This window comes from Aedes albopictus, chromosome 2 (assembly GCF_035046485.1).
Source record: "Aedes albopictus strain Foshan chromosome 2, AalbF5, whole genome shotgun sequence".
NCBI lineage: Eukaryota > Metazoa > Arthropoda > Insecta > Diptera > Culicidae > Aedes > Aedes albopictus.
The window spans coordinates 495,545,146-495,569,301 of record NC_085137.1 but is presented as its reverse complement, the minus strand read 5'-3'; the positions used below and the strand labels follow the sequence as shown (position 1 = coordinate 495,569,301).

Sequence of the window (24,156 nt, the reverse complement as noted above, 5' to 3'; positions counted from 1 at the left end):
AAAAAATTGGATGAAAATTGACGAAACGCCAGCATTTTGAAAATGAGATGCTGGGGGTCGGGTACGTGAAGGTTGAAATGGCCAGGCCCACTGTGCAGACTAATGGGTTGGAAGATAATTCAAAAATTTAAGGCCATCAGGTTATCCACTTATGAATAACATGATTGACGAACCTTTTTTTGAATTGAATGAAGGAAGAAACGGGGACAACCGTACCAAAGGTTTCGTTTTAGGGGTTTTAGGCTGCTAAGAAGGTTTATGCACACTCCGTTACAGTTGGCGTCCCTTCTCCTGGGATGGGGCACAGGCATTTCTCCGTGTGATGTCAAAGCCTAGGCTTAAGCGCCATTACTCGCTCTCTAAAACGAGAAAAAGTGTTATGTGCCCTTCCCCGAATGTACAGAAAAATTAGCCCATATAGAAAACTCAATAAAAATATGCAATTCTTAAAAAAAAAATGAATTTATAATTTTAGAAAATCTTATCATAAAATATTAAATCATTTTCTTCCTGAACCAAGGTTGGATCTGGCGATAATCGCAACGAATTACAATTGCAACATGATTTTGTGACCCAAGCAATGATATTTGGATAAATATATAAAATTGTTGTTGAAATACATAATATTTTGCACACCTTTACTCGCTCTTTAACCCTCTAATACCCAAATTTTTGATTTCGATCTAAATATCATTTTTCGTCATCTAAAATCGATTTAAACATGTTTTGGAAGATGATTCTTTTTAATTAAATTAAATTTAATTTAAATTAATTAAATTTTATTTTCCGTGTAATTTTAAGGAAAATAATTTTAGAGTGTATTCGATTCCCTTAAACTATTAAACATGGATAGAATGATTTGGGAAAAATTTAAAATATGTTAATTGTAGCGATTCAATACAAAATAAACAATGACTTCTAAAAGGTGACTAAAACATTATTTTTTCAATGATTTTTAAAAAATGTAAATACGCTTCAAAATACATCAAAAACCATTTTGAGATATACAGAACAGCCCTAAATATCAGCCAAAAATATAAAAAGTTTGATTTTCCACGAAACAAAAATTACAAAAATGCTCAAACTATACCCCGTCTAAAGGCGGGATTGGGTATTAGAGGGTTAAAGCGAGATAAAACAAATATAACTTTAAATGCAGTTATTTGAACATATTATCTATTTGACGATAAAAAGGGACATTATAACATCAATTTTGAGATTTTTTTTCATTTCAGAAATTTATGATTTTAAAGTTAATAGGTAAATCAGAAAGATCTCACCAGGTCGTCTTGTTCCATCCAGCTGTTTCATAGATCCCAAAAGGTGCAATGGATCGTTCTCATATTTCCTGCAACGCAGCAGTGGTTTCGGCTAGCACGGTTTAACAATGTTTTATCAGATATGGAACTAATTTTTCACGACTTTTAAGGATGCAATCAGCACTTTGCACACCACACGGTGGGCGGGCGGACCTCACTTAGGAACAATTATTGGAAGCTGCATTACGACATGGGCACTCTGTCGCACTAAGGTTGGCACTGTTACTAACCCGAATGGGCATCTTCACAAGACAAAAATTGCAAGTTTCACGGGATTCAATGACTCTGATGAAAAACGGTCCCCGGAAGGCGTAGCACTTCAAGCCAAATTTATCTTTTTCGCTCGATAAGTCCCAGTAAACGGCTACACAGACCTGTTTTCGAATAACACTTTTAAAAAATCCGTTTTTATCCCCTCTTATGTATGATAATGCCTCAGTGAAGCTATCATTTGAAAATTCAGATACCGTCGTGCTGGGCTTCTTTTACACTTTTTCATGGGTTTTCAACTTTATGACATTATAACTCCTAGTGTAGTGAATGCATATCCACAATTTTTACACATAATAATCGTGAGTATGTATGAAACATTTGAACTAAATCGATAAATAAACAAAAAAGTTGTTCATACATAAATCGGATACATCTCATATAGAACCGGATGGGGGCTACTTTAACTATAACAAAACTGCATTTAAAACTTCAGGGCAGTGTTGGTAAAAACTCAAATTCTCAATTCTCATGCTTGAGTTGTTTCACGCGCGACTCGCCAAACTCACCGCCGAAAAAATCATGCATGAGTTGACTCACGATTTCACTCATTGCGTTATTTCTTGGTGTTCTTATTATTTACATCGAAGTTTTTAGGATTACATGATAGAACAAAAGCAAACCTATCGTACAACAACATTGGATGTCGTTCAAATTGATTTGGATTCGCTTTACAAGCGAACGAGATTTCGGCGCTTGACTCGTGAGAGCGAGATTTTGCATGAAAATCTCGCGCGTGAGAAAATTATTCAGAATCGCGCGCGAGTTTGCTCACGCAGGAGCGGTTCATGAGTGAGCTTTGAGTGTGATTTTACCAACACTGCTTCAGGGTTATTAAGAAAACTACTTTGTACCAATACTGTAGAATACTATATCATATATGATTTCAATAAATAATAATAACGCCAACAAATATTGGCGCTTATAGATTCTTCTGTGCTACTTTTGGTATTATGAGTAGCGTGATATTGTTAAATAGACAGCCTTTAAAAAGGGACCTTCAATCCTTTATTTATGTGAATCGGTCGTTTATTATGTATAACGATACAAATATTCGTTTGTATATTCTAGGTTGATACATCTTGAATGAATTGAACAACCCTTTGAAATTTATGAATTGTAGAAGCAATGCTTACAGAGCAAATGTTCTGATACGTTATATGTATTTTTTGGTTCATTCGATGTTTTTTTTTTCGCGTCCTGACAAGCAATAAAGCGTCTGTTTGAAAAACAAGTTCAACCAAATGAAGAAGCAAATATTGTTTCATAATAGTCCCAAAGACATCAAACAGATTTGAGCCATATTTTGAATTCAAAAAATCCATATTCAAAAGTGTCCAATGTAGTCTCGCATTTTAAAAGTGGCCCCGCACGACGATAAGAATTCATTCCCGTAGTAGTTCACGTTAAAGCATCAGGCACCTCGAGCACCAACATTCAGACACAAATTAGAATTCTATTTTACGGCTGTCCAAGTATAATCGGTTACTCTTCAATAATGCAACCACCTGGCGGCAGCTTCTCAATTATCACTTTGGAAAAGTGAGACACCTGCCACCGTTTCGAACTAATGCTGACTCTTTATAAACAGACACGCGATCTGTTAATCTTCGGTTCGCAGATGTGCGTGGGAGACTCTGATGTTTATTGCGTTTGGGACGCGCCGGTGTTCTGAAACCGAAACAACATAAATCACGCAATAAACATCTTCTACCTACCACAAAAATGGTCACCTCACCACTGACTGTAGTAGTGATGAAATAATTGTTCCCCATTCAGTTTAGTTCACGAACCCAACCCACTCGGAAAAAAATCACCCTCGTAACGCACCATGCGTCTCCATGGCAGTTTCTTTGTCCGCGATTGTGTCTTTCCCGGTGGTGCTAGGTACGGTACCGTGCGACCATGGCACGTGAGCATGGTAACCGGTTGAACTGGCACACAATCAAACAATTAGGCGAGAAAAACTTAATTAATCAGTTGAGCAAACTGTGACTGTTGGAAAACTCTCGAGTGAAAACAGTTTACCAGTCCTGCAGCAGCAGTTCGCCGTTTGTTTTGGAAGTTCGTTGTTGAAACACCCCCGGGGGCATCGTTTTCATCTCGTCGAACAGAATGCCTCGAACAACCTGATGGACGACGGCCGAAGCCTCACTGGTGAAGCTTTTATTCGTTGGATATTACGCTTCCGGGGGAAAAGATAGGGAAAAGTGGTTCGAATTGAACCTTCTTTTTATTTTGGGATAATGTTCAAACAAGTTTACTGCCGTAAATCGCATGTCAGTCCCATTAGAATTTTGGCCAATGATCGTTTTCGATCTTTCTTCGGGTGATCTTTCATCTGCATTCATGAAGATTTTTTCAGTGAAATCGAAAAACAACATCAAAATAGATTGTGGAGCGGACCTGGTGTGATGGTTAGAACACTTGACTATCACGGCGAGGACCTGGCTGGGATTGAATCCCACTCCCGACAAACTCGCAAAATGTGAGTTCTTCCTTCGGAAGGGAAGTAAAGCGTGGGTCCCGAGATGAACTAGCCTAGGGCTAAAAATCTCGTTAATACAGATAAAAAAAATCAAAATAGATTGTTCCATAATAAAAAGTAATCGCAAGTCAGTCCCATTATGAACTTGTGTTCCCTGCAGTACGAAATCGGACACTGTGTTAGTCAGTTTTGTATTTTTCACAGTTACGTGTTAACATTTGAAACAGTTTGTGGAAGTTTCGTAATGCTCGCAAAAGTCATAGCGAATGGCGTTTTTTCGAAGTTCCACATAAAAATCTAATTTGAAAATTTCTGAGTCCATTTTCTCAATGCCTCAATTTTTACAGATAGGACTGAGATAGGAGCATCACGGCAGTTTAAACCTTACTAAAATGAAACTTGAAGGACAATATTGATCACGGTATCGGTAGACTCATTAGGTCTACGTGTACGATACTGCTGAGGGTGTTTGCTTTCGATTCCCGATCAGTTCAGCTAAATCCGGAGATGGTCGAAAACCCGATTCTATACTTTGTATATTAAGGCAAATTCGGAGATGGTCAAAATTTGGTCCACGTGGTTCATGAACAGCCCCTTATGTATGTGAAGACTTAGGGTAAGCTGCCACGCTGTTTACGTAACATAGCACAACAAATACTACTGTTTTAGAAGTTACGGCTTATAATGGTTAAACAAATTCCTCCAATCTCGCATTTAGCACAGTCCACACTGTTTCCAAAGGCCCAATTTATCGATTGTAATCGTTTTCGACCTGAAAAGCTGATTTTATAGGTTTAGTGTCTTTTAAGAAGTTGTTGGTATATCAGTGCCCCTTTTTTTAAGTATCACTTTGATTAATCAACATAGAAGCGGGATAGAAATTGGATTTTTTTTTTTATAATTGAAGATAGCGTGGTAATGTCTTCAGCAAAGTTGTAGAAAATGTCATTATGAGAAAACTTGCCGAACAAACTTTTGTTCTATCTAGGTACTCAATTTCATGAAATATGGACCGTTATTTGTGAACGACCCCTTAAAATTATTTTGTTGCTTAACTTTTTCTAGATATTTTTGGGTATTTTCAAATGTTCCACAAAGTTGTTCTGCATGATAAAATACACGTTTCTCCAGAAGATATTAATATGCTATTTGAAGTAATTTTTAAATTAATTTATGAGTAATGCTCAAAAGCAGTCCAATTTCATGGTATACGTTATTTTGTGCTTGAAAAAACGAAATTATAAGCATAGTTCAGGCCAAACATGTCTAAAGGTCCAATCTGCAGAAGAGAGGCTCTCTTTGGTTTCCCTCTATTGCATTAATATCTCAGCTGTTTATTTGTATTATGATTGTCTCCTTGCATTGAACGATGGTCAAAACAATCGTCTTTTGATTTGTACTGCAAAAATAGTTGAAAAGTGTACCATTACATTGCAATAATTGAAAGTGAAAGTAAACAAAGAGAGCCTCTCAAATGCAGATAGGACCTATTGAAATGTTTGGCCTGAGTTTGTTCGAAGGAGTTGTTTGATAGACAAGAGCCCTTCTTTTGAAAGTTGTTACTTTTGTGAATATAGTTTGCCGATGTCTTCAAAAAAATTGTTGGAAATATCATTGGGAGAAAACTTGTCGAACAAACTTTTGCTCTATCTGCACCATTCGGAAAGATATGGGTTATATTTTGTAAACGATCCCTAAGGTTTTTTTTTATTGTAACTTTTCCATACATTTTTGGGAATTTTTATATGTTCTACAAAATTATTGTAGATGATAAAATATATGTTTTCCTAAAAGACGACAAAGTTGTATCTTCATTTTTATTTTGTATCTTCAATACTTTTTGGGTTTTTTGAAAATTCGATTTCATCTAACACCTATTATAAACTTCTTTCATATTCAATTGAAAAATCTTGCCCCATTCAGCCTCTGTGACAAAGCCGTAAAATATTTAATTTTTTAAATATATTTTCAAAAGTCTTGAAAAATGTCAAAGCTACAAAGTTACTATCTTGATGATGATGAAGATGATGATGATGAAGTGTACCCACCATCAGCGCAAGGACTACCTATGACTGCAGAATAAGGTGGCCCACAGTTATATGAAAAACAAAAATTTCGAAAAATGCCAAGTCTTACCTCCTTTGCCTAGGGTATAACTTTTTTCACAGCCGTCAGATCACTTTGCGGTCTTCGACAAAGTTATTTGGCATATAGTCACCTACAATAATACCAAAGGGTGTGATTATTGAACGCTTACAGCACCAACTAGCGGTAAAATTCGAAAACTTAAAATTTCTGCATACATTTGGCCAAGTTTTCCCATACAAACTTCAAGCGTTTTGAGCGTCCCCATAAGCTCAACCAATTTCGCTCAAATTTTGAACGTAACTTCTGGGAGTCCAAAACAACTGATTCAGAAGGTAAGACTTGGCATTTTTCGATTTTTTTGTTTTTCATATAAGTGTGGGCCACCCTACTGCAGAATCATTCCGGAAGGGAATGATCTACCTGATGGTTTGTTGTAGCAGGGCGAAATAAAATCGCTGAATCCCTTCGGTAGTCAACAAAAAGTTGCTATCTTATGACAAAAGTCTGGCTGCTCCACGAACTTAAGTCCGGTCATCAGTTCATTTAAGTGCCTTAGGCTACCCCCCCGTGTGTGTAAGCCCCGAAATAATAAAAATGAAAATAGTACAATGCTATGATACATAAATAGTGAATGGAAAATTAGATGGACCTCACCCAATTGGTTTCCTGTGCAGTTATACTTTCGAGTCTATGTTCAGTCATCCTTCGGCAGGGTGTCTTGAACTACACGATTAGCGTGTTTCATCCTGCATCTACTCTTTGTCCGCCTGGTCCTCGGGTCAGTGTTTGCCATCCCAAAGAATCCAGATGCTGTCATTGATGGCCTACACGGCTTGTCTCTCCTGTTGCTCTCGGGCCGAAGAAATTCGGAACGTTACCGATCGTATTCATGACTTCGACAGTTTTGCAATAACCTTGGAAGCTTGGAATCATCAGTCACAACACTACGCGCACTTATTTTGTTTTGTCCTGACTAGGCATTTGAACGAAAACAACTATATTATAAATTATTTCATCAAATAGGGTGCCTGTACCAATTATGGCACTACCTAAGGAAAACTATGTGTACAAAAATAACGAGAAGACCAACGAATGCCATCAATATTTTAAAAGATAGCTTAGTTTCCATACTTTACAGGAAAAATACAGAAACGGAGCCAAAACTACTTTTAGTATTTATTACAGCGTGTGTGCCAATGATAGGAACCCTGTACCAGTTATGGATTCATTTTTTAACTTCGGTTCCTTTTCGCACTATTTACATGCATTTCTTATGGAATCAGCTATAACTGTTACACTATGGCGAAAAAGGGTGCAAGGAAGTCAAAATTTTAAGAAAAATGATTTATTTCTACCATAATTTGAGCAAAATGTGGAGTTTAAATGAGTGTAACCATCTTTTGTGAACGTGATCTGTTGTTCACATTTTTTTTCTTGTTGATTTACACCGTTAGAGGGTGAAAATCAACTATGGCGAATCATTGGTACTATAGCCATAATTGGAACACTTATCCTACTAAAATCGAAATTTTGGAACGGAAAAATGACAGCAGCAAACATTGTCACTTCTGAAGCTACAAAGTTACTGTCTTCAGAATAAACCCGCATTTTGTCATATTGAATAACTTTGTAGAACTTTTCTTAAAAATGTCTGGAAAAAGTTACAACAAATAGGAGCAGGCCGTTAGGCCGAATGCCATTAGGCTGAATGCCGTTAGGCCGAATTCCGTTAGGCCGAAAGGGTCGTTAGGCCGAATAATCGACAAGAACACCTGGGGGTAGCATATTACTCTCAAACTAATCATCATATGAGGGGAGTTATGGAGTCAATTAAAGAAATCGTGAGAGGAGATAATCGTAAAATGAAGTTCCAACTTAGAAAGGATTGTTGAAGGACCAATATATACTAATTGTCGGAGACAAAAGCTAATGTTCGGAAAGAAGCTCTATAAGTGTCATTACCATAATGTCTCATTCCATCATTATCGCTTATTACTCTCGAACTTGAATGTGTACGAGAGGAGTTAATTTATGCAAATGTCTAGCTGTGGCAAAGTGTAAGTGCAGCTGTCAATTGGAATCGCTTACGTAGTGCCCTAGTTGACAAAAAAGTTTTTTATTAGGTTAAGTGGTTAAAAATATTAATAAGAATAACAGCTATTAATTTTTTCATCGGAGATTTTTCCTTCTTTAAAACATAGGCTATTCTTGCTAGTTTAACTGATCTACTCAGTTTAAGCATTGCAACCATTAACTTTTTCATCAGAGTGTTACCTTCTTCTGAACATAGGCTGTTTTTTTTTTAATTTTCTGTTTTACTCTATATAAGCTTAACAACAATATTTTTTAATCGGAGGTTTTTCCTTCTTCTGAACATAGGCTGTTCTTTCTAGTATCTAGTTCAAAGTTAGCTTAAGTTTTTGAGAATAAAAAAGCATAAGAGCTATCAAATTTCACATAGGATATTTTCCTTCCTTTAAAACATAGGCTCTTCCTTCTAACTTAACTGTTATACATACGCACTATAAGCATTACAGCTTATGAATTTTTCATCCGAGATTTTTCCTTCTTTTGAACACTGGCTGTTCTTTCAAGTTCAACTGTTATACTAACTGTAAGAATTATAGCTATTAACCTTTTCACTCGAGATTTTTCCTTCTTTTGAACATAGGCTGTTCTTCCTAGTTTAGCTGTTCATTTATAAGTATTACAGCCTAGTATAGCCTAGTATTCTAAACATAACCTTTTTCCTAGAGTACCTGTTATGTTATAGTAAGTATAAGTAGTACAGCTAATATTTATTTCATCGGAGATTTTTCCTTCTGTTAAACATAGGCTATTCTTTCTACGTTTAGGAGGACTCGATTTGATTGAATTTAATCGTACTGGAACTCTGAACTTATGCTCGGTATAAGCCTTATTGAGACTTTGAAACACGAAAAAAATATTACTGTGTTGTTCAATTTACTTGAATGGACAATGGTCACCCAAACTTTAAAGTCGAAAAACATATCCCTCAATCTTTAAACAGTTTCTTGCCATCCAGTTGCCAATCGTTCAACCTATCAACCCATTTCTCCTAATGACCTGTTCGGCCTAACGACCCATTCGGCCTAACGACCCATTCGGCCTAACGGCATTCGGCCTAACGGGGTAGAACCTTCATTGAAGTAAGCTGTTACGCTACCATCAACATTTACCAGAAATCGACATTATGACTATCCATGATTGAAAATGTAAAAAAAAATTGTTGGAAATTAGCTCAAAATTACGTTTTAGGTTAACTTAATTGACGGACTTTAGAATATAAACAAGTTCAATCTTTTCCGGCTAGTCTACTTCGATCTATCTAACAAAGATTTTTTTTGTAATATTTGTTCTGGGCACTTTTAAAGCATTCAAACATATAATTTTGTTGAAAACGTTTGTATCTTATCGATTTTGACCTTTTCCTTGAAAAAAAAATCTTATTTTGAACACGAGTACGATCTTTCCAATGCAACCAAGCGATTGAAAATCCATTGGGCTTCTTTTTAAGGTATGAACTTTTGAAAAAAGGGATTTTTCGAAGAAAAACGCCAATATTGATTAACTACGAGAGATAGAACATTGACCTCTTAAGAAAAAAATGCGTCGTTGATAGTCCTTAAAGGGTTCCGAACAAAGTTTTCACGAATGAAGTCCATGGATCACCCTAACATGATTCTTTAAAAAAATGTAAGCTAGGAACCATAAGAGATAGAATAATGGTTTCTTCGTCAAACTTGATCCAAATAAGTTCTTTTACAACTTTGTGGAACATTTTGTAAACGTCTATAAAACTATTAAAAACCAGATGTTTGGATCAGCCAATTTCAAAATAATGGGAAAAAAGTAGAAAAATGTTAAGAAACTTCCACAAAGACACCATTTATCGAAAACTTAATATTTAGGCAAAATTAGACAACATTTTTATTTTCGTTAATACTACTCTGGGCCCATTGTGCAATTGCCAACAAGCTTGGATTAGGGGATTTTTTTTATAATTGTACAAATTGGACCGAAGGGTCTCAGATTTTCATGAAACTTTTTCCACAGGCAGGACTCATGGATATATGAACAAACAAAATTGAGAAAGATTCAGGGTCGCCTATTTTCCCGGAAAACTCAGGTGGATTTTTTGTTTTTCCTAACACTACTTACATACTTTGGAAAAACATAATTCAAGAACAAAGCATCGTAGAAACAAAGTTTTTAAATAAAAATAAAAGCAGATTTTCTCAGGAATTAAAAAAAAATAATATGAAGTGGCAACATTTTTTACCGTTGAGAAAATTTATATAGAAAAGCCGGAAAACTATACCCGAACTCGCGGAAAATTAAAAAAAAAAATATTTTTGAAAATGTAATTTTATTAGCTTTGATCGCTAAAGTTTTTGAAATGCATTTTTTTTTTCTCGTTCCTGAGTTATGGCGAATTTTGTGAAAAATGACCAAGTACGCAGCATATATTTGCTTTCATTTTCATAAAAAAAAACTTCTTCTGTGCTTCGTGCTTGAGTTATGATTTTTCAAAGAAAAGGCTAATATGGCACATATGGACATTTTTCAACAAAATTGGCCATAACTCAAAAACGAAAAAAAAAAGTGCATTCCAAAAATTTCAGCGATTAAAGCTTATGAATTTACCTTCTCGAAAATATTTTTTTTGGAAAATTTTAACACGTGTTCGGTCATAGTTTTTCCGGTTTTTCTTTACGAATTTTCTCAACTGTGGAAAATTTTGTGGAAAACTTTTTTCAATTCATATTTTTTCTGGATTTCTGAGAAAATTTTCTTTCGTTTTCTAAAAAAAACTTTTTTTCTACGATGCTTCATTCTTAAGTTATGAATTTTCAAATTAAGTAGTGTCAGGGGAAAACAAAAAAAAATCACCTAAGTTTTCCGGGAAAATAGGCGACTCTGATTTTTTTTCAATTTTTTTTTGTTCATATAGCCGGAAAAAGTTTCTGAAAATCTAAGACCCTTAAGCCCAAACCCATTAGTGTCGGGTTGGTCCATGTGTTTAAACATAATCGGAAACATTGAGTTTAGTAACAAACAATGTCACGAGATTAAAAGGATATGATCAGAGAAATCTTATACACTTATACAGTTTCCGTTTGAGTAACTTAGCGCCAGTGACCAGTCAAGCTCCCATTCTGCAAATACCATAATTGGCTCCGTTTAATAATAGATTTTAATTGCGCGACGTCTAAGCATTCGCGCCATTTAAAACAATTCTAAAGCTTTCCTCCGCTAATTTTTCCTTTTCTCCTCTCTTTCTCTCGCCCACATTCCAACAGGTGACGTTCAACAAGCGCAAATTCGGCGTCATGAAGAAGGCGTACGAGCTGTCGGTGCTGTGCGATTGCGAGATTGCCTTAATCATCTTCAGCAGCACCAACAAGCTGTACCAGTACGCGAGCACCGACATGGACAAGGTCCTGCTGAAGTACACCGAGTATAACGAGCCGCACGAATCGCTGACGAACAAGAACATTATCGAGGTACGCCGCCCGTGTGTGAAAAACTGTGCCTGCCGTGCCGTGCCTGTGCAGTGTGCTGTGCTGTGTGTGAGGTGGAGAGCCGCCGCTAGGTTTTCCACATGCAAAGTATTACCTGTGCACCACACACACTCAAACAAAGTTGAGCAAGAATATAATAACAGCCGCGAACCCCCCCTCCTCCGATTATCCCATTCCCCACGTCTCTATGGTGCAGTCCCACACGGACTGCATTGAGTAACACACACTCACCTGAACGACTGACTCCCACTGATCCAACCCAGTCAAGCCCCTTTGCTTATTTAGTATATTTCGTAATGATTGCGTTAGAGTTTTGTTTCTCTGCTTCTAGTGCTTCTGGTTTACTCGCTTTCCCATTACTGATCCTGACTACTTAACCTTCTAACTACTCTTTCTACCTTTTCGTGCCGTTACCTGAGTGCTTTTGTTTTTTGGATTGGCAATGCTTACTTTCACACTATTTTGATATTACTGTGAGCTATCGACGTAATGACGGCGTTAAACTATGTGCTGATTTCTCAAATAATACATACCTTTGTTTGCTCGAGCGATTCGTTAATGGTCCCATTACTACCAAATTGATGAAGAAATTATACTAGACGCTTATGTTCGTGAGGGTCAAATGAAGTATGGTGACCGTTACTATTTTCAGTAATTCTTCCACTAACCTAATCTATCCGATACAAAGGATTCAAGCGCAATTTGTTTTGCTTTTATTATTATGTTTTTTCTTTTGTTGTTGGAAGTGAACACGTCTGATTACGATTGAGATAAAATCAATCAGTGCCGTAAATGTTTATGTTTTCCTCAAAAACGGGATATTCAAAAGGATTTCCGGATACGCGCAGCCGAAAACTCTAATGTAGGATTAGTGAAGGCATTTTGATGCAATTTTTGTGCAGCGATTGGGTAGTGCACACAAAGTATTAGTTCAAGCGCCACTCTCGGTTTAGAGAGACTGCGGTTCCTTTTAACAGGATCCCGACTAGAAAATTGTAACGAAAATATAACATAATTATAACGAACTATGATATTTATAACTCATTGAGATAAAATCATGTTCAGCATCCTTGGTGGTTTCAAAATACTAGAACCACAGACAAACAGACGTAACACTCTTCAAAACGGCTTGGCACATGCATTTAACTACCAATTCAAATTTCATTTCATTTGCGCGATTCTTCCACCAGATGCGCTAATGTTTGATCGCTTTGACGTTTGACAGTGTACACGTTGCTGAATGATGCAAATGAAAATTACAGGCGATTTGTGTAGTGGTGTGCGTGTTAGACACATGACAAATCGAAATCCATCATGGCCGACATTTCTCGCGCGGTTCTACCAACAGGTGGCAGTATGCTCATGAAAGACACCGGGCAAAAGCTCAATTGTATCACATTATGTTATAAATGTTGTTTGATTACTCATTGTATTATAATTAAGTTTTGAGTATTTGACATTTTGAAAATAAGTTACAAAATTTTATCAAATTTTGATAGAAACTAGTAATCTTGAGGCTGAAATTCATATCACATTTTGTTATAATTTTGATCTGATTAAAACAAAATATGTTATTATCTTGATTAGATCAGTATACTTTTTGTTACCATTTTAGTTATCATCATCCTGCATCTAGTTTATAACATAATAAGCAATCGAAAAATATTATAACACCATAACACAATAGATGTAAACTTGATATCATGTTCTAGTCGTGATCGGCTAAGAGGCTTGGCAAAGTATTAAATTACTGGAAAGAAAAAAAGATTTACCTCCTGCTTCATTGCTTGATTGCTCAGGTTCTCTCTCTCTTCTTGGCGTAACGTCCTCATTGGGACAAAGCCTGCATCTCAGCTTAGTGTTCTATGAGCACTTCCACAGTTATTAACTGAGAGCTTCCTCTGACAATGACCATTTTGCATGCGTATATCGTGTGGCAGGCACGAAGATACTTAATGCCCAAGGAAGTCAAGGAAATTTCCTTTACGAAAAGATCCTGGACCGACCGGGAATCGAACCCGTCACCCTCAGCAAGGTCATGCTGAATACCCTTGCGTTTACCGCCTCGGCTATATGGGCCCATTGCTCAGGTTGTAGCGACGAAATTAACTTTAACACTATTTATTTACACTCATCAAAGCTACTTGATAAAGTTTTAGATGGAAATAAGGGAGTAAGATAAAAGTTACGCATCAGTGGCATAGCCAGGGAGAGGGGGGGGGGGAGGTGGTAAAATTTGTGGAACAAATTTCTAGTATACAACGATTTGTGATAAAAAAAATCTCGATTGCGCCGCTATTTTGAACCTTCGGCTCACATTGAGTGTATATATTTACGAAATGAGAATGTCAGAAAAATGGTATTATTGTACATCGAAAACCCCTCCCAGAGCACATTTATGGCTTCTGTGCATTGCTAACAAAAAATTTTGAGAAGTAGCATAGCAAAGCCCTACAAAGATTCATAGACGATTCTCCTTATGTTATGTGGAGTCAGCTTTTTGGCATTTGGCAAGATTTTTACTGAATCCTACTCAAATTTTCGGCAAACTCATAAATACAAAAATCTATGATTTATCTGAAAATCATTCAAAAATTCCAAAATCACCGAATGCAATTCAGTGGATTGGATCAGAGCACGTTCCAAAGCTAATGCTTTTGCAGTTGACTTATAATGAACGCTTGATTACTTCTTCATGCGTATTTATAGAAAATTTACTCGTTTCCATGGCCAACTGCACAACACAGCTTCGCTCAAAAGTCAAATGAGTGATCATGTGTCCATCCAGATTATTTTCGTCGACTTGTTTTTGGTAGAATATGTGATATATGAGGGAAATGCAATAATTATCCATATCTGTCTCTTATCTAGATCTATCATTGCTGGGTTCAAGATTTTAAGAGACATTCTATTGTTGGTTTGACCACAGAGAACATACATCGAAGTCCAGTTACGAAACTGTGTAAGGAATTTAGCGGTCATTTGAAATGGCAACACAAGTGGCAATTCCGTAGCGGCGCTGCTATCAATAAATTCCAATGCCGTTGTCAGTGGTGAATATGAAACTTATCTAGATATGTATACTCACCACTGATTGTGGCAACTTGCTGTATGGTGGCGCTAGTGTTGTCAACGCTAAAAACATTTGAGTTCTTACACATCTTTCGTGTTAAAATTTATTCTAGCTTGGATGTCTGTTCTCTGTGGTTTGGCCTATTTCAAGAAAAAAAAAACATGCTGAATGTTGGCAGTGGCTCTTACCTCCATTCTGCTGATTTCTAGCGAGACCATTTGCCAATACCTTCATTTTGGTAAAAAGTGTCAAAAAAGTTACCAAAGTGACCTCCATTTCTTTGTACGTGTTTTCATTACTCGTAGGAGCGCAAAACAAACGGGATGGTTACGCAACTTGTTATAGCTCTTGTTGATGACATTCTAGGCATTTTTAGATAAGATCCTGATTAGCTTGAGCTTGAGCTTGCATTGACCGCCCGTGGATGCTACTCCAGTATCGCCAGACCAGCTACACTCACACAAGGAACCAATGAGATATCAGCCGGGGACTAGCTGGCATCTTCAGTGTGCGAGTGTTGGTGATCTTTCATTTTAGGCAACAATAATGGGGCCTGCTACGTCAGGTGGCAGGTCAATGTGGGGAAGGGGTAGGAAGTGATGATTGCAATCGTTTGTATTAACAGCAGGCCGAATATACACTCCCGTTCAAAAGTTTGGGGTCACCCCCTCAAAAACATGTCATTTTTTTAGGCCCTATCTCCGCCAATTTGCGTCCGATTTCAAAACCCTAGGTTTCATTCAAAAGATAATAAGTCAAAGAAACTTTGAACATGATTTAAAAGAAACTTTTTCAAAAAATTTGTATGTAAACTTAACCCAAAGTTGCCAAATTTTCTAAAAAATGAATATAAACTTACGGCAGTGTCGCTGGAAGTTGGGTCGACCAAATTTTAAGATGAGAGCGGTAATATGACTCATTTTCTATTAGCTTTCAACTGCTTTTTACAGAACTTAGCTAAAAATTCTAGATGTGACGACGAGTACCCCCCGGCGAATACATGTGACAAAGCACCACAGGGGTCGCATGGAACGTACTGTGCGAGGGATGCTTCAACTTTGACAGTGACTGCAGATGTGGTGGTAGACGTCAGGGATGATGATAAGCAGGATTAAGTTGATATTGAATTAGCGAAGTGAATTCTAGATTGTGCATATAGAAAACACCAAATATTCGGAAGAATTTCTTTATTTCCCGTATTATAATTTAGCTACTGGTGAAGGTAAACAGTTATATATAAATATCCGTGAAATACTTTGTATTTAAACCTATTTTGTATACTTAGATCTAAAGCCTACTATTAGAACGGATTGAAAACTAGCCTAAAGGAAAACAGGAAGAAAAACTGAAAAATTGTAAGTAGAATGATATGTGACGCTATTAGGAGATGAATTTGATTTACGATTAAATATTTCAGCTAAAGCTGTTCCCAACCCAAAAACCAGCTGCGGAGTTGCTTTTAGAATCAGTTTAATATCCTTTAGAATTTTTCATACCAGTGTGTCTCGGAACAATGGCAAAAGTAGGGGACGATTCCCAGGCCCATAGGAGCTGTACCGCTTGTGATCGACCGGATTCATTTGATGATATGGTCGCGTGTGATTCGTGCCAGATTTGGTACCATTATTCATGCGCGAAAGTGAATGCCGAAGTCAAGAATCGGGAGTGGTACTGTTCGACCTGCGAACCCCTGATGAAAGGTGAATGTGGCCATGTTAAGGAGCAAACCAAAGACGTTCTGGCTATCCAATCCAAGACAGGTGAAGTAGCATCGAATGGGAATTCCAAGCTGGCGGTGCCTGAAAAGGACACCAAAAGATCTGGTAAGTCAACGGCTGGGAGTAAGACGTCCAGAAGGACGAAGAAGACGATTGGCGATAAAAGTGTTACATCAAGTGTGCGTGCGCGGTTGGCGATGGAAATGCAGGTTTTAGAAGAACAACAGCGTATTCAGGAAGAAGTATTAGCAGCGGAGAAGGAGATCAAGGATTTGCAACTGAAGCACGAGCAAGAACTGAAGGAGAAGGAGAGGGCATTCGAAGCCAGGAAGCTTGCTGACGAGAGGGAATTTTTGGAGCGAAAGATGTCTGAAGAACTGGCGTATCGGAAGCAACAGATGGCTATCAAAAGACAATCGCTGGAAGATAAGGCCAAGCTGGTACGACAGATATCGCAGTGTGGCAGTAGTCGTACGAGCGAAATGTCAAGCGTTGCGGACTCGAGGAAACGCGTAGTGGAGTGGCTGGAGAATTCAGACCGGCAGTCGCAGGGGATAGTTAAACCGTCCACGTCAGCCATCGTTCCAGGTGCAATGTGCGAGCGGGAATCACAAGCAGCCCACCGTCTCGTCAAAGAAACAACGAACTTCTTCCCGATGCCGATATTGCACACAACAAGATTCCGATAAAAACGTTACATCAACCCCATCATTCTGGGATCGAACCAGGTTTAAGACAGCAGCTGGCCGATTTGGATCTTGATAGAAGCGGTATCGATGTTCCGGTCAAAGATTCCAGAGTTGATGCCTCCAATATTCGGACGCAACGAGAATATCGTTCGCAAGGTCAACCCAGAAACGATCGTGTAGAGGACGTGTTCGAAACCGAATCCAACGCTTCAAAATCACACGGAGGTGGTTGTCTACCAGCGGAGGAGTATGATGGGCCAACGAATCGACAACTTGCAGCACGCCAGGTCATGGGCAAAGACCTCTCGCCGTTTTCGGGCAGTCCAGAAGAGTGGCCATTATGGTACAGCAACTTTCAGCGTTCGACCACTACCTGTGGTTTCTCGAATGATGAGAATCTCATCAGATTGCAGCGCTGTTTGAAGGGCGAGGCATTAGAAACAGTACGAAGCAAGTTGCTATGCCCTAGCAGCGTTCCCCACGTCATCCGGACCTTGGAGATGCGGTATGGGCGTCCTGGAACGCTGATACGTGTGATGACAGGTCGCATTCGCCAATTGCCACCCCCCAGGGCAAACGATCTAAACAGCATCATCGAATTTGGATTAGCAGTTGACAGCCTGGTCGAGCACTTACGGAATGTTGGACAAGTTTCCCATTTGAATAATCCGTCGTTGCTTCACGACCTAGTTACCAAGCTTCCCGTGGACTACCGTTTAAAATGGGCCGCGTATAAGAGCTCACTGCACGAGCCAAATCTAACTGCATTTGGAAAGTTTATGTCCACGATGGTGGAGCTGGCCTATGAGGTAGCGGATGATGTTTTCTCCGAAAAATCCAGCAAACAGACGAACCAGACGAAGCCAAAGGAACGAGCGTTTCTACATGCCCATTCTGAATCACAAGCCTCAACCGAACGGACGTCGAAGAAATGTTGCGTGGTCTGCACCGTGGAAGGACACAGGATTTGGGACTGCTCCACGTTCAAACGAATGGGGATCGATGAAAGGTACAAAATAGTACAGCAGAATGGACTTTGTAGGACGTGCTTAAATCAACACGGACGATGGCCATGCAAAACATGGAAAGGATGCGAATTTGAAGACTGCAGAATGAGACATCATACATTGTTGCACCCTAATAGTGGACCGTCAAATGTGGCCGTTTTGAATAACCATTTAGGAGAGCTGCAGCCGACGGCAGGACCACTCTTCAGAATCATGCCGGTCACTTTATATGGGGACGGGTGCGAAGTTCACGTGTTCGCATTCGTTGACGAAGGTTCCCAGCTTACCCTTCTAGAAGACGTCATCGCTAAGCAGCTGGGAATTGATGGTCCCACAGAACCATTGAGTCTTCAATGGACTGGAGACATAAAGAGGAACGAGTCTAAATCCCAGCGAGTTTGTATGGAAGTTTCCGGAGCTGGATCGATTAGACGATTCAAACTAACGGATGTTCGGACTGTAGGAGGACTTTTGCTACCATCGCAGTCAATGTGTTATGGGAACTTGGCTTTGAGGTACCCGTACCTAAAAGGTTTGCCGTTGCAGGATTATATGAACGTCGCCCCAAAGATCCTCATTGGTCTTGACAATTTGAAACTCACGGTGCCACTGAAAGTTAGAGAAGGAGGATGGAAGGATCCTATCGCGGCAAAAAGCCGCCTTGGGTGGAGTATCTATGGATGTTCACAGGCACCAACGTCGTCAGTAATTTGTGGGTTTCACTTTGGAGGATGGACCGATCCGGATCGAGAATTGAGTGAGATCGTACGTGATTTTTTCACCCTGGAAAATTCTGGCGTTACAAGTCCCCAAAAAGTTCTGGAGTCTGACGAAGATAAAAGAGCTCGCATGATATTAGAGAGGACTACTCGCAGAGTTCCAACTGGTTTCGAGACGGGCCTCCTATGGAAGACCGAGAATGTGCAGTTTCCTGACAGCCGCGGCATGGCTTCCCGACGGCTTCGTGCATTAGAAAGCAAGCTCAGCAAGGATCCAACGACGTACGACAACGTTCGTCTTCAAATACAGCAGTATCTCGAAAAGGGATATGCTCATGTCGCTTCCGAGTCAGAGTTGGCGGCTGTGCAGCCAAATCAAACATGGTATTTGCCCCTGGGAGTCCATAAAAACCCCAAAAAACCAAAAAAGATTCGACTGACGTGGGACGGAAGAGCGTCAGTTCAAGGTGCTTCCCTAAATTCCGCCCTTCTAAAGGGACCCGATATGCTGTCCTCGCTTCCATCCATACTCTGCCATTTTCGGAAATACCGCTACGCGCTGACAGCTGACATCAAGGAGATGTTTCATCGCATACGAATTCGAAAAGAGGACCGACAATACCAAAGGTTTCTGTGGAGAAATGACCATGACCACCATCCCAAAGTATTTGTAATGGACGTAGCAACTTTTGGGTCTACCAGCTCTCCGTGCTCAGCCCAATATGTTAAAAATGTGAATGCTGATGAGTTTGCTGATGAATATCCGCGAGCTGCGTACGCGATACACCATTATCACTACGTAGATGACTATCTGGATAGTTTTGATTCCCACGCGGAGGCTGTTTTGGTTGGCAAGCAAGTGAAGATGATACATCACGAAGGCGGGTTTGAGTTTCGCAATTTCCTATCAAACGACTCTCAAATAGCTGTTGAAGTTGGAGAAGAATCCGAAGATGCTGACAAATCGCTATTCCTGGACAAATCAGAAGGTGTTGAATCCGTTCTTGGAATGAGATGGACCCCTGCAAGTGACTGCTTTACATACGACCTAACAATGCGCAGTGACTTAGCGGTCATCATTCGGGAGGGGCACGTTCCTACGAAAAGAGAGGTTCTGAGGGTGGTTATGAGCCTTTTTGACCCCCTAGGACTGATTGCGTTCTATCTCATACACGGAAAGATCCTAATGCAGGATATTTGGGCTTCCGGGGCTCATTGGGACGACAAAATCAATGAGCGGCTATACGATAGGTGGCTCCAGTGGAGCAAACTTCTGCATCAACTTAGCTCAATCCAGATAGCACGCTACTACTTCCCCACAGCGGAGGCGGAGGTGTACCGGTCACTTCAGGTGCACGTATTCGTCGATGCTAGTGAGTCAGCCTATTCTAGCGTAGCGTACTTCCGAGTGGAATCTCGTCGCGGTCCCTTAGTAGCACTTGTCGGTGCAAAATCCAAGGTGGCACCACTGAAAATGTTAACGATCCCGCGCTTGGAGCTCCAGGCTGCCGTATTAGGAACTCGCCTGTTGACCAATGTAATTTCTATGCACGGTCTTCCTGTAGTACAACGATTCCTGTGGACTGATTCGGCGACGGTACTAGCTTGGCTTCACTCTGAACAACGTCGCTATCATCAGTATGTGGGGTTCCGGATTGGAGAAATACTTTCGAGCACGGAAGTTGGAGAGTGGAGATGGATTCCATCGAAACTGAATGTGGCGGATGTTGCCACTAAATGGGGCTCCGGACCACAAATTGATCCGGCCAACCCATGGTTCGTCGGACCGGAGTTCCTTCAACAGCCAGAAGAAAACTGGCCCCAAAGAAGTAAACCTATTCTGACTACAGAAGAAGAACTCCGTTCGTGCCATGTGCATCTTCCTGCAGCGAATGAACTCGTGGACGTCGATCGTTTCAGCAGATGGGAACGACTTCTTCGATCTACGGCATACGTTCACCGATTCGTTAAGAACATTCAACGGTCTCAACGAGGCGAGACCTTGGAGCGTGGTGCATTGAAACAAAGGGAGTTGAAGACCGCGGAAGAATTTTTATGGAAACAGGCGCAACGAGGGTTCTACGGTACAGAAATTCAATTGCTGCAGAAGACCAGTGGAAGACCAGAGGATTTCCATGTAGGCGTTCCTAAATCAAGCAGCATACATAAACTGTGGCCGTTCATGGACCAGAACGGAATATTACGTAAACGAAGTCGTCTTGGTGCAGCTTCTTGGATACCGGATGAAGCTAAGTACCCTACCATTCTACCTCGGGATCATCGAATCAGTCTCCTCATTACGGATTGGTTTCACCGCTGCTTCCGACATGCCAACCGTGAGACTATTGTTAATGAAATGAGACAAAAATTTGAGATTCCGAAGCTACGTTCGCTTATCGCAAAAGTGTCCCGTGGATGTATGGAGTGTCGTATCCGCAGTGCCGTTCCTCGTTCCCCACCAATGGCACCCTTGCCTGAAGCACGGGTAACACCCTTTGTACGCCCTTTTACCTTCGTGGGCATAGACTACTTCGGGCCAGTATTGGTGAGAGTAGGACGAAACAATTGCAAGCGGTGGATAGCACTATTCACCTGCTTAACCATCCGAGCCGTGCACTTGGAAGTGGTGCATAACTTGACAACTGAGTCGTGCGTAATGGCAATTCGTCGGTTTGTCTCTAGAAGGGGTTCTCCGGCGGAGATATATTCGGATAACGGGACGAATTTTCACGGAGCCGACAATCAACTTAAGCGCGAGATAGAGGAGCGAAATCATCATATGGCGACCGTATTCACCAATTCCAAAACACGTTGGATGTTCAACCCTCCCGGGGCCCCACATATGGGAGGAGTGTGGGAACGGATGGTCCGTTCCGTTAAGGTTGCGGTCGGAACTATTCTTGAGACTCAACGTCGGCCAGATGACGAAGTTCTAGAAACGGTGATAATCGAGACAGAAGCCATGATCAACTGCCGTCCGCTGACATACATTCCGCTTGAGTCTGCTGAACAAGAGGCTTTAACCCCTAATCACTTTCTGCTCGGCAGTTCAAGCGGGGTAAAGCAGTTGCCAGTCGAATCTGTGAACTTCCGTTCGACATTGAGGAGTGGATGGAAGCTGGCCCAGCTTTTGGCGGACGGTATATGGAGACGATGGTTGAAGGAGTATCTTCCGGTCATATCCCGGCGCTCAAAATGGTTCGACGAGGTGAGGGATCTAAAAGTTGGAGATTTGGTTCTAGTCGTGGACGAAACCATAAGGAGTCAGTGGCTGCGAGGAAAGGTGGAACGTGTAGTCTGCGGCAGAGACGGACGTGTACGTCAAGCGTGGGTGCAGACTGTTAAAGGAGTATTTCGTAGGCCGGTGGTAAAACTTGCGTTACTCGACGTCATTGAGGAACGTAAATCTGACCAGGAGAGCGCTTTACGGGCGGGGGGATGTGACGACGAGTACCCCCCGGCGAATACATGTAACAAAGCACCACAGGGGTCGCATGGAACGTACTGTGCAAGGGATGCTTCAACTTTGACAGTGACTGCAGATGTGGTGGTAGACGTCAGGGATGATGATAAGCAGGATTAAGTTGATATTGAATTAGCGAAGTGAATTCTAGATTGTGCATATAGAAAACACCAAATATTCGGAAGAATTTCTTTATTTCCCGTATTATAATTTAGCTACTGGTGAAGGTAAACAGTTATATATAAATATCCGTGAAATACTTTGTATTTAAACCTATTTTGTATACTTAGATCTAAAGCCTACTATTAGAACGGATTGAAAACTAGCCTAAAGGAAAACAGGAAGAAAAACTGAAAAATTGTAAGTAGAATGATATGTGACGCTATTAGGAGATGAATTTGATTTACGATTAAATATTTCAGCTAAAGCTGTTCCCAACCCAAAAACCAGCTGCGGAGTTGCTTTTAGAATCAGTTTAATACTAGAAAAAAAAGTTATTAAGTAAATTAATCCTTGATGTCATCGACCAAAAGTTTGGGGTCACCCCTCAATATGATGTATCGGCCAAAAGTTTGGGGTCACTTTCGTAAAACATGGAAAAGTGATTTGGTGATATCTTCGTCATCTATAGTTCAATTTTAATTAGTTTTGGCTCATTTAAGAGATAATTAACTAAATTTACGTTTGATGCCTTTAACTTAACGTATTTAACGATTATTGTATATAAAAATGTTATGTAAAGTTATCACATTTTACCACGCTTCAAAAAATGAGGCAACTTTACGCTAAGTTTTAGTATGTAAATTTCAACAAATATGTGTGTCTCAATGATTATGCAGTAAGTATCATTCATTTTGTTTCAAATAAGCCGAGAAGAATTAAAATTGAATGAAAGATGACAAAGATATCAACAAATCACTTTTCCATGTTTAACGATAGTGACCCCAAACTTTTGGCCGATACATCATATTGAGGGGTGACCACAAACTTTTGGTCGATGACATCAAGGATTAATTTACTTAATAACTTTTTTTCTAGATTTTTTAGCTAAGTTCTGTAAAAAGCAGTTGAAAGCTAATAGAAAATGGGTCATATTACCGCTCTCATCTTAAAATTTGGTCGACCCAATTTCCAGCGACACTGCCGTAAGTTTATATTCATTTTTTAGAAAATTTGGCAACTTTGGGTTGAGTTTACATACAAAATTTTTTGAAAAAGTTTCTTTTAAATCATGTTCAAAGTTTCTTTGACTTATTATCTTTTGAATGAAACCTAGGGTTTTGAAATCGGACGCAAATTGGCAGAGATATGGGCCTAAAAAAATTACATGTTTTAGAGGGGGTGACCCCAAACTTTTGAACGGGAGTGTACCTCTGCGTCTGCATAAATTCATGCGGATGTCAAATTGTTGGTGGGATATGGTTGGCAGAGGGTTCACACATTGGTGCGTGGATGCCAAGCGTAAGATGAAAGATTAGTGTATTTATTACTCTGAAGATGATGCGCGGAACTGTTCGCCTGATTTCATAACTCTAAGGCGTTTCAACCCGTTTCTGTTCTAGCGATGACCATGAACGTGTTAATATACATAAGATACAAAGTGGTATGAAATTGACTAGCCAGGGATTGAACCCAGGACCTTCTGCATACGAATCAGAAGCGGTAGCCAATAGACCACCAAGATCCTGATCTGCTAGAAATTCATGCTTTTTCAAGGCATCTTCATGCGCGATTCCTTGTGAGAATCTCTAGTTATATTAATAGTTTTATTCTTGT

At 39.8% G+C, this 24,156-nt stretch overlaps 2 protein-coding genes across 19 annotated transcripts in view; both read left to right on the top strand.

Moving 5' to 3' along the window:
* LOC109408373 (myocyte-specific enhancer factor 2) overlaps window positions 1-24,156 on the top strand; it is a 435,257-nt gene that overhangs the window by 377,767 nt on the left and 33,334 nt on the right. For all 16 annotated transcript variants that reach the window (XM_062854306.1, XM_062854304.1, XM_062854299.1 and 13 more), the window contains one exon: window positions 11,490-11,693. In XM_062854306.1, coding sequence (XP_062710290.1) covers window positions 11,490-11,693 — 204 coding nt within the window. The remainder of the gene's footprint in view (window positions 1-11,489; window positions 11,694-24,156) is intronic.
* LOC134287482 (uncharacterized) lies at window positions 20,468-22,861 on the top strand. Of its 3 annotated transcripts, XM_062849352.1 has the most exons (3): window positions 20,468-22,607; window positions 22,671-22,740; window positions 22,803-22,861. In XM_062849352.1, exon 1 carries the CDS (start codon window positions 21,100-21,102, stop codon window positions 22,498-22,500), a length of 1,401 nt encoding a protein of 466 aa, XP_062705336.1. In that variant the 5' UTR covers window positions 20,468-21,099; the 3' UTR covers window positions 22,501-22,607; window positions 22,671-22,740; window positions 22,803-22,861. The 3 variants fall into 3 exon arrangements, with proteins under 3 accessions (XP_062705336.1, XP_062705334.1, XP_062705335.1); XM_062849350.1 differs by having other exon boundaries at window positions 20,468-22,740; XM_062849351.1 differs by having other exon boundaries at window positions 22,671-22,857.

Excerpts from the sequence above, each read along its gene's own strand:
- LOC134287482 (XM_062849352.1), top strand. The coding sequence starts at position 21,100 with ATGGACCAGAACGGAATATTACGTAAACGAAGTCGTCTTGGTGCAGCT.